Raw genomic sequence first — 11070 nt, forward strand, 5'->3', positions numbered from 1 at the left:
AAAGAAAAGAAAGCTGCACTTTGACTCTTATCAACTTGGAGCTCGTTTCTGATCTATTACTGTACACATGTACAGTTTATGTATGCAGTTACATGAATTATACTGCATATGATAAACATTCACACAGAGATCACAGACATCTACCATCAAACTCCAGTCTGTTTCTCTTTTTTATAACCTGTTTCTATTCTGTCTGCATTAATGTTTCACATGCCAGACGTTCATTATGAAATAGTGCATAAAAATGCAACGCTCCCCATCCTTGGTTGAGTGCGTGGCTTACTGGGTCATTTCTCTTTACCTTTGTGCTGCTTGGTTTCCACTCTCTCCTCTCGCTCTGTGTAGCACATGCTCCCCAGCGTTTCATCCTATGTTCACGATGACATGCCTGCCAACCACTGTGGAGAGCCAGCCAGGCCTCTCCTCCAGCTGTCCCTGGGTCTTTGAACCAGGCTGGCCCGACTTGGCTGGGGCTAATTGGAGGGCAGAGCAGCCAATATGAGGGGGAGTCTGTCTGGAGGAGCGACTGGAGGCAATGCTGAGACAGGAAAGAAAAAACATGGAGGGCAAAGAGAAATCGGAACAGCACTGTAGCACATTATACACTGATACAAGGCCAGGAGCATTCATTATTATTCATTATAGCATTCAATATTCAAAACTTTAGTTGAAAATTGTAGGACAAATGTGGAGAATATACTTCAAATTTGCTTTGAATTAAGCAAAAGCAAAAAATTAAAAACAAATGACAGATGGCAAGAAAATGCTCTACACAATTAATGCAAAAGTTCTTATACAGTTGACTGACATCACACCTAGGATGGTGGAAAAGCAACATATACAATATTAATACAGTGTGTGAAGTGTCAACATAAGAAACCATGGTGGACTGAATGTATCGAAATAGACCACGATTGCCCTCTGGTGGTTACTATGCTTCATTACATGTTTGACAACAGGTTTATATACTAGTATCTGTTTGAGTAAAGATGCCCAAAACCACACTGTTAAGAGCTGTTTTCTATGTTTTGTTACTTGCTGGCTGGTCCTGCAGTCCAGTAACTGCAATTGCCACATCCAGCGAACGCACACACGCGGTTACATGATGAATTTAAATTGTACTCTGTTGTCCCTGTCATCCTCCAGTCTGAGGCCTCTGGATGTGGAGTTCATGAGTCGTCTCAGTAAAGTGGTAAACATCGTCCCAGTCATCGCCAAAGCTGACACGCTCACCCTGGAGGAGAGGGACCACTTTAAACAGACGGTGAGAGGAGTCCGAATGTATTTGAGGCAATACATGTGTGGGTTTTGATGGAAGACATCCTTTTACAAGCGTTTTACAAATATTGTGTGTGCGTGTGCAAGCGAGTAAGCTGGTTTTTCACATGACTGTGGTTAATCTTTCATATTTTTGGTTACATTTTCTTCCCATCACACCTACAATAACCTCTAGCAGGTCTTTAAAATAAGCTTTAAACAAATGGATGAGAGTGCAACAGTAGGTCAGACAGTCAAAAGGGTTCCCTCACAAGCACACATGCATACAGCATCCATATGAAGAGCTGCCAGGTACCACAAACAAAAACCATCTGGACAAACCTGCTCATCCAGGGAAATGCTGTCTCATCTTTATAACCGTAACAAATCGAAAGTCATTCTCTGTCCAGATGGAAGCATTTAACAATTTTTAGTGTGAAACAGTCATTTACTGAAAGATGATTCACTACTTCCAAGTCAGGCTCTTATTAGAAGTGGGACCTCTGCCCAGTTGCCTTTTGGGGGGGGGAACCCATCGTTGTACTTGTACAGGTCTCGTAACCGAGTTCAGACAGCTCTCTGCTGTGTGGTAAGTGGGGAAAAAAGGCTTCTCTCAAACATGACCAGCATTAATTGTCTTGCCACCAGCAGGTGAATACTGTATCTGACTGGGCTTCCTGTATTTTGGTTTAAGACAAAATACTAATAACACTCCCATGAGCCTCAGCTGTTGTTTTTGATGGCTACTAATTTATCAAATGCTAAAAAACTGAACTTATATGGTGAACATACTAACATTTTTCCAATATATCCTGTTATTATTAGTCATGAGCATGTTAGCATTTAGTGCACATGGCCACTTTGCTTAAGTACAGCTTAACTTGGTCCATCATTTCCTCTATTCTGTATCCCTCCCTCCAAGAATACAGACTTCCATAACATCTTTTATTTATTTTAGAGAGGTGGAAGCACAATGGCTACCGTTACCCTCTCAGTACCTGTAACACTTGTCCAATAAGGCCCTGGCAGAGTAAGGAATCTGCAGCTGGAATGTTTTGGATGGCTGCACGTGCTCTTCGTGACCCTGAAGAGTATCGACTAAAAGCCTCCTCCGGCATATCGTTTCCTCCCCGTTTTTCCTGCAGCCACTTGACCTGTGAACAGAATAAGAGGGGTTTTTTATTAAATGTTCAGCCTCGGTGTGTACAGCTGTGACCGTCTGGTCGCGTTCCCCCAGCCAACGCTTGATGTGGCTTTTTTGTAGAATTTCACTCAGTATGCATCGTTTAATGTGACCCCGAGAAAACAATGAAGTGTTTGATCAAGGACCAAGTGGAAATTGTCAGAGTAGTAATTGTGGGAGGGAACAGTCATTCATTAAAAGGACGCTTCTCTCAGAAGCTTGTCTGCTGACTGTTTTGCATCTGTGCCCGAGTTCCAGTCATTATAAAGACATAGAATTGGGGGTGGTTGTTTTATACTTCTGCCATATTTCTGTCTGGATGCAATTATTTTTCCTAAGTGTGGTTAACCTCCATGTTAACTCCTCTGTGTCAGAGGCCAACTTTTATTGTCAGCACCAGCAGTGTTTGCTTAAGTCCCCCAATGGGTTACAGCAGCTTCCATTCACTTCTCTGGCCCAGACTTTAATACTTGTAGGTAAAAAAGGATTTAGCCCAGGCATCACATGTATTTCTGGTTATAGTGACTGACTGATTCAGGTGAGTGCGGGAATGGTGAGATGAAGGATTTAGACCTGAGTGTTCTCCTTTCTTTATTTCTGTCTATTTTTCCTTTTTATCTTTGTGTCATGACAATTTAGCAACAAGATTTTAAAAACATTTGACTAGGAAAATATCACTTTATACTCTATCAGATAAGTTGCTGTGCTATGGCCATATACTTTATGTAATTAGACTATTTTATTTAACATTTCTTTGTGCCATTGTGCAGATTAGAGGAGAGCTGCGAGCCAATGGAGTTGATGTTTACCCTCAGAAAGAGTTTGACGAGGATGCGGAGGACAGGGTGATCAATGATAAAATCAGGGTAAGTTCAGTGTCTGGTTCAGTCAGGCCAGATATTAACAGCCACCGTAGAGGGGGGTCCTGCGGCGGCTTCAGCGGGGTTTGTCTGCATGATCAAATTTAAACCTTTGTTAGATTTAATTTGTTCTATTTGTCTCCTGTCTTTTTTTTTTTTTTACACAGCTATGATTCACACCAAATTGTTAGTTACAGAAAGGCATGACCTGAAAATAAACCGCTGGCAGCACTTAAATGACTGTGTGTGTTTGCATGTGTTCACTCAACAGGAGATGATTCCATTTGCTGTGGTGGGCAGTGACCAGGAGTACCAGGTGAACGGGAAAAGGATTCTTGGCAGGAAAACAAAGTGGGGCACCATAGAGGGTAATACACATAAATCCTAAGATACAGACACAAAAAAATGGCATAGCTGGTTATTTTTCCTGCCAAACAAACAATTGAAAATGAGCCACTGTGTAGAGTAGCGTTTAAACCCCCCCCCAGCCATATTCAAGTATAGCTGCTGCTGCTGCTGCTGCCAGCATCAGATAAAGCTGTAATAGATTGAGTTTGTTTTTTAATTTTTATTACAAATTAATCTAATAATATATTATAATGCCCATCTGCATGGCGGGTTTGACCTAACACCAAAAAACAGCTCATTTATTGTACGCACACCTGGGTCACACCTGTTCAGTTGACAATGCCAAGACCGTCCAACTGTATCACTCTGATAGAGGATATAATTGCATGCACCTGCTCAATTAATGTCATTCACATAGCATACCAGTAACGACGAGACGAAATGGCAAAGGAGAGACAGATTTTCACTTGTATTTTGAACATGTGGAAAGTTACAAGCTGCAGCTTTCAAATCTGTCCAGCTGGTTCAACCGTCTGTTGTTTGACAAGCAGGCGATTGTTTGCACACGTCTCTCTGAGTCTGTAACTAGGGGAAGATGAATGAGACAGGAGGAAGAGATTTACAGGGACTTTCTGTATCCGTGGGGATAACAGGCGAAAACATAAAACACACACGTACTACCACACACACACACACACACACACACACACCATGCAGTAACTTTATTACAGTTTACATTTGTTGGCCTGTAGTGCATACTTGTACTGCCAAGGAGGTTCTTAGCAAGCGAGTGTCCTTACCTCACCCGTGACTGTATGTTTGTGTGTGTGTGTGTGTGAGAGAGAGAGAGAGAGAGATCCATGTGGACGGTGAGTGAAAGTATGGCTGGAGGACAAAAAGACAGCTGAAGGAGGCCTGAACAAGGGACTGTCACTGCTTAACAATCACAGTCTCCTTCCCAGATTGCACGTTAGCACACTCTTTTGTGGTCTGGACCGACGTTTATTAGCGCTGCTATAAATGCATTGTAAGATACTAATCATTTACCAAAAGATAATTTATTAACAGACATCTGTTTGTCTATTATATCTGTAACTTGGTGCGCGTTTAATATTTCTGAATCTTACACATCATTAAAAGAACATACTGGACTGAAAACCTCAATTAGGGCCAGTCTGTCAGAAATGTGTAGCGATGACTATGTTTGTATTATGTTTTGAAAACCTTGTAACTTGAGGGATTTTCATTATTTGACTTGAACTAAGGTATTATATGAGCATATATCACCCTTCCACAATCAGTGGAAAAACCATAGCAGGGCTAGTTCAAATTGTTTATCTAAAAAAGATGACACTGTAAACTCAGAATTTTAGATTACTACACTCTCAGCAAATATTATCCACAGCTCCTCAAAGCTGCAGGCAGAGAAAGGTGACGCACACAAACTGCGGTACACATTCCGTCTTGTCCGAGTAAAAGAATAATGGCTTCATTCTAGACAGGGCAAGCAGCATGAGAGAGGGAACAGGGAAAAGGAGGAGAGAGGAGGCTGCTGGGCTGCTGGATTTGTCCGCACTGGCATAAATTAGACCTCAAGTAATCACAAGTGGAGAAGAAACAGTTTATTTCCAGCGGTTGAGTGGAAAACTTGAAAGAAGAGAAGAATAAAAAAAGTAGAGTAGTCACACATTAAAGTGTATATGTCATACTGTCTATATGGACTTCTTCCCAAGGAGTGGGGGGGCGGCACAGTGCAGCTTGTTAAGTTAGTGGTGTGTTCCCTCGACACCACTAATCAGCACTCACACACCCAGCAGTTATTCCAACCTCCTCCTTTCAAAGAAAATTAAATTTTCTGCCCCAGGATTTCAAAGCTTTACATAAATAGCAACCTCCTTTCATTTACACTTTTGACATAAGCTATAATTCAAACATGTGTTCGCCCTACTAAAGGCACCAGCAGCGTGTCACAGGGAGTTTGTTAAAATGATTCGCTTAAAGTTCTCCAGTACAGAGAGGAGCTGAGACATATTTAAATGACTTGAAATTGGAGGAGTGCGTTACCTTGGCTGAAGAGAATTACTGGAGATGTCATGTTAGGTAGAAGATGCCCTTCAGGTGACTTATGAGCAGCATTGCCATCTTGTGGTGTCTTCAGGAATGGCATGTGAGCTTGACTAAAAGCTTTTTTTGACAGATCATATTTAGTAACAGTATCTTATTACTTCATAGCTGTCCATATCATCCTCTGCAAGGTCCTGACTGCTGTATAAAAACCACTGTGACCCTCTGTCGAGGTGTGTAATTAATGCTACCACTGGTCTCTCCTCTGTCTCTGTTTGCAGTTGAGAATATCGCACACTGTGAGTTTGCTTACCTGCGAGACCTTCTCATCAGGTGGGTTCCCATTCTAGACTTTACCTTATAGGAACTTGTTAAAATCCCTGTTATGGACTGAGCTTCCTCTGAGACAAATAATCACTTACTTCTGGAGATGTTAAAATGAATTGGAAACAGCACCGAGACTCTGTGAAGCTTCATTTCCCCATTGGAGTCGATGCAAATTAAGTTATTTTAAATGGGTTGAGTGTTTCCCTAGGCAGTGTTACAAAAGGCATTTCTACTCAAGTTTTCCAAAGAATCTTAGTACTCAAGTAGCTTGTTAGTACAGGGGTCTGAGTCTATGCCCGACTACAGGAAAAAAAGAGTTCTCATATCATGTTCACAAGGATGGGCAGGATGAACATACATACAAACGGATGGGGGTACAACCTGAAAACAAAACGCCTTGGTGGTGTACAGGCGTAATAAAATGTACAAATCATGCAGCATCCTTGGCCTGTCCTAAAGACAATAAAATAAAATAAAATAACACAAGAACAGGTGTTTCACTTCTAGGCATTTCTAGTCTCATAATCTTACCTCCTTTCTTTCAGGACACACATGCAGAACATCAAGGATATCACGGGCAGCATCCACTATGAAACCTACCGTGTCCGCCGGTTAAACGAATCTAACACCCATTTCACCTCTCACGCCTCTGACGATCCTGCTCTTCAGCCAGAGAGCAATGGTCAGCAGGAGGAGCGACCCAGCTCCCCGCAGGCCAACGGAGTGGCTGCTCAACATGAAGCTCTGTCCCACGAGATGTAGAGAGTCCCTGTGTGGTGCCAAAAATGATGATTCCCGGCACAAACCATACACTCATACGTATATTCTGTTTACATAAACATGAACACAGTCACAAACTCATGCTGTGAAGACAATTTATATGACCTAGAAGGACTGCCTAACCACAGCTTTTAATTTATTAGGACGTTACATGACACAGAGTATCCCAACATTTTCCTTCAGTGGGCTGGTTTCCTGTCTTCTTCCTTCATTACAATTATTATGAGCAAAATCAGCCATTACTGCAGGCCCACATATTGTATACAACTCCTTTTTGTTTTTTTTTCCCCCATCTGCCTGACTGTCCAGTGCCGTCCACATTCAGGTTGGTTTTCAATAAACCACAAAAATCGTCAGGTTATGAAGAAACAAAAATGTATTCATACAGTACATATCTCATAGCTCTGCAGTGGAGAGTACAGCAAGCAGTAACAGTGAAGCAATAGGCACAAGAGTTTGATCAGAATCAGTCGGAATGATGGAAAGCATGTCCAGATGTGTCAGATTTGTCCCATCCCTGTGGGGTACAGAATACCTGTGCAGAATCTTAGGATCAGATGATGCTAGATTAGCTCTAAACTAGAAGTAACGTGTCACTGGCCTGGTCTGCTTTGTGTTGTGCATGGTTTTGTATAGATGCTAGGGGTTAGGTAGGGATATTTAGAGTAGGTTTATAGTGTAATGGAGGAAGTGAAGATGTTGTTGACACCTCCACACTGCAAAACAAAACAAAGCAATAGTAGTGTGGAGCAGCATTCAGAAAAATGAATCTTCTTGTCATTTTTCTATATTTTTGAAAAACCCCTTTTACCAAACCATCCTGTCTCTTTCTATATAATGCCAATGTTGTGTAATACAGTCATACCTTGCGTTTTATATTGCTCATTTACTATTGTACTTTTATTGCTGTTGTTCATGTTCTAATATTGTGTACGATGGGAGCTGTGGAGGAATTGGTGCAACTGTTGTTCCATGCAGCCGTTCTGTAAACCAAATAAAAGTCTGTTTCTGTCCTTAGAAGAAGCACATACAGTATATACTGTAGAGGCTATAGAGTTATGCATAGGTATTTATGTGCATGTTTAGTGTAAACCATTTAATTGAATTTTCATTCCAGCATTTGGTTTCCACAGGTTTGTCGTTAACCGGTAATGGTGTTTTAGGTTTAGTCGGTGTGTGTTTTTGGTCACCTGCACTCATACAGCATGTTGTACCCTGTTGGTTAGGCTGCACTGTAACTGGTGCACAAGGTCTTAACCTGCTAGTGATGTGCAGACTATCTGTATTTGTACATTGACAATTAATATTTACAGCTGATCCTGCCAATAGGTAATGGTTAGAACATTGATCACTTGCATTGCGAGTTTCATTTTGTCAGAAGTGGATGGTTCATTATTCACTGAGAGGACAGATGCATGCCCCCCCCCCAAAAGAAATCTTAAACACCCACAAAATGACACAATGCTGCTGTATTTTTATTAGTATTTCTGAAACGTGCGCGCATTCATACAAGCTCAAAGGATATTTTATAAACATCTAAACGCTTTCATCATTTCCTAACAAAGGTTTTCAGCAGCCTACAGTACGTTTTGCCTTTTTAAGTCACAACAAAAATATTTTCAATACATGCAAACAAACGATAAATAAAAAATAAAATAAGAAAACTATTCTTGTTTATCCAGAGAAAAGTATTGGGTTAAACGTTTTACTGTGGTATAGTTATTGTAATTTGTAATGGGATTATAGATCAAGGTTCTATCTTTGATATGCTATTTCAAAGAATAAAGATTGATATTTTTATTGTTTAAAGTGGTGTTTCTTGATTGACAGAACTGTGAGGGGGCGACAAAAGGTTGATTTCTAAGGTTAATCTAATTGGAACAATTTCCACAGTTTTAAATATTTCACCAGCCAGTAACTTAGGGTTTAAGTGAGAGTGTTATTTAATTAGTTGGAAACATTTGATTGTTATCACATTTTCAAATAACACTTCTAGAATCCTTTATTTCACCTTGCTTTTGGTTGGTGCAGTCAAATCTTTTTCAACAGCATATAATCTTACAAAACAGATCTTTATGCTTTGAATGTTTGCATAAATATCATCCCTTTAACTAAGGAATACACCACTAAACATGTTGCATACTGCAGTACATTTAGAACATCTCAAAAAGGTGTGACAACTCTAACTTTCAAAATAAAAGCACTGACAGATGCCACTGTGTGACAAATAAATGGAAAGTCTTCACAATAAATGACAAATAATGGCAACCTGCAGCATTGTTGAAAAGTAGTGAAACCCTGATTGTTGTAACACAATAGCTGTTTTTTCTCCTTGGTGCGGTGTTAAAGTTGCCATGCACTGGTTTTTGTGCCACATAGTCAATAAATGACTAAACATTGTAAAAACATATCAGCTGCTTTATTTATTGATTGGCAAATAGGTGGAAACATTTACAGTATCAGGCAATATGCTGTAACAAATTGTAAGACTTTGGTCAACTCTATCAATATGCTCAACTGCGAAATTTTGGCAGCTCATTTTGCTTAAGCTTGTAATGGTTCGCATTCAGATACAGAAAAAGAAGAAGCAAACCACATTCACAATACGAAAACAACAAACTGAGAGGGGATGTGAGTTTGCAGCTCCACAGTAGCATCACACCATGATGGCACAGCACCGGCTTAATAGGGCATCTCATTTACACCTCCTGTCACACTTTTTATCAACTATGCTGCTGATCGTAATGTGTTGACAGTGTTGTTTTTCAAAGGTCTTTGTCACCCTTTCACACTTTGCTGTAGCTCCTGCTGTGGCTTTTCCTGCCATCTCTGCTTTGGAGTCATCAGCTGGAAACTCCGCGGAGCCCAGGATGATGCCTCCATGATGACAGATGGAAAATGTGAAGGTGAGAGACAACGAAAGCTCCGGAAAAATCAGCATACATTATATACTCACGTAACGTCGACACCTCTATCTAAACTGCTTTCCATGGAGCCGTCCTGAAGCATGAAGGTGAGTGATAATGACATCTGTGACAGCGCCAAGTCCACTGGCTGGCACACATACCAGACCAATTTAAACTGACATCTGTACTTTCTCACAGGTAGGTATAACATATTTTCATCTCATCCAGACATTTTTACACTGGAAATTCATGTACTAGTGAAGTCAGATGGACAGTAAAAGGTGCTACAAAGATTCAAGCAAAAAAAAAAAAAAGTCCTGTGTGACACCAGAACAGATTTGTTCAGAAACCAGATTAACTCATGGCACGGAGAGACACTGTCTGAACTAAACTGTGCTTTCTGTGATTGTGGAAAATCTGAAATAATTTCTAAAACAAGCATCCTCTTAAGAAAGGTTGAGCAGAAAACCTTTGATGAAAGATACAATGACTGTGTTTGACCTTCAGGAAATGTGGTCTAAACTTAGTGAGACACTCACGTTCTTCCTCCTGGTGCTAGAGATTCGATAGTCTGTGCTCTTATTTGATTTATAAATGTGAATAAAAGCTTGTCAATGCTAAGTAATTTCTTGGAAGATGTTGCTTTTTATTCAGCAACTGCTGTACTTTTTAACACAAGACCTTCAGGATTTTTAAGAAACAGGGTAAAAGGACAGTTTTTGTATAAACCACACATGGCTGAGCATTGTCAGCTATCCAGTGAGGAACAGGCACCACCTCCAACATAAAATCAACAACACAAAATACAAACACAAAGTATTTTAAAGCTGAGTGACTATTAAATGTTTTGCAAACTACAGTACCCCCATTTACTAACTAAATAATAATAATAGTACAGTGCCCATTTATCCCTCCGTAAGCAAATTTCTGAAGTTCTGGGAACTTTTATTTTGAAATTTCCATGTTGTATGAGTAGCATCCTTTTGAGGCCGGCCTTCTAGTGGGTATGTGTCTAGTCCTCATTGGATAATTGGACAAGACTCATGGGTTTGTGGTGTATATACAGGCTGTATTGAGCCTTGTTCTGTATGAATCTTGATGATGTCCCTTTCTGTAGGTTTGTTTAATCAAAGGAAGACTCATGCAGTAAGTGCTGTCTTTCCCATCTGCTTGTCTTGTTGTTTGAACACGGTGACTGGAGAAGCAGTAAGAGTAGACCTACTGCCTTTCTATTTATTTAAGTCTTCCCAGGTTTAACCACCTTTAGTGATGGCTTTCTGAAGATTTGAACCAATTGAACCAGCTGCTTCTGAAACATTTGAATCACTCACACTGGTGAAATCTG

The 11070-nt window shown here is 40.4% G+C and overlaps 1 protein-coding gene across 6 annotated transcripts in view; it reads left to right on the forward strand.

Moving 5' to 3' along the window:
• Nucleotides 1-7548, forward strand: part of septin9b (septin 9b) — a 69405-nt gene extending 61857 nt beyond the window's left edge. For all 6 annotated transcript variants that reach the window (XM_020597028.1, XM_020597027.1, XM_020597026.1 and 3 more), the window contains 5 exons: nt 1147-1264; nt 3211-3306; nt 3572-3668; nt 5994-6045; nt 6585-7548. In XM_020597028.1, the coding sequence (XP_020452684.1) occupies nt 1147-1264; nt 3211-3306; nt 3572-3668; nt 5994-6045; nt 6585-6801 (580 nt within the window). In that variant the 3' untranslated portion in view covers nt 6802-7548. The remainder of the gene's footprint in view (nt 1-1146; nt 1265-3210; nt 3307-3571; nt 3669-5993; nt 6046-6584) is intronic.
• The last annotated feature ends 3522 nt before the right edge of the window (nt 7549-11070 follow it).

This window comes from Monopterus albus, unplaced genomic scaffold (genome assembly GCF_001952655.1).
Source record: "Monopterus albus unplaced genomic scaffold, M_albus_1.0 scaffold32.1, whole genome shotgun sequence".
Taxonomy (NCBI): Eukaryota; Metazoa; Chordata; class Actinopteri; order Synbranchiformes; family Synbranchidae; genus Monopterus; species Monopterus albus.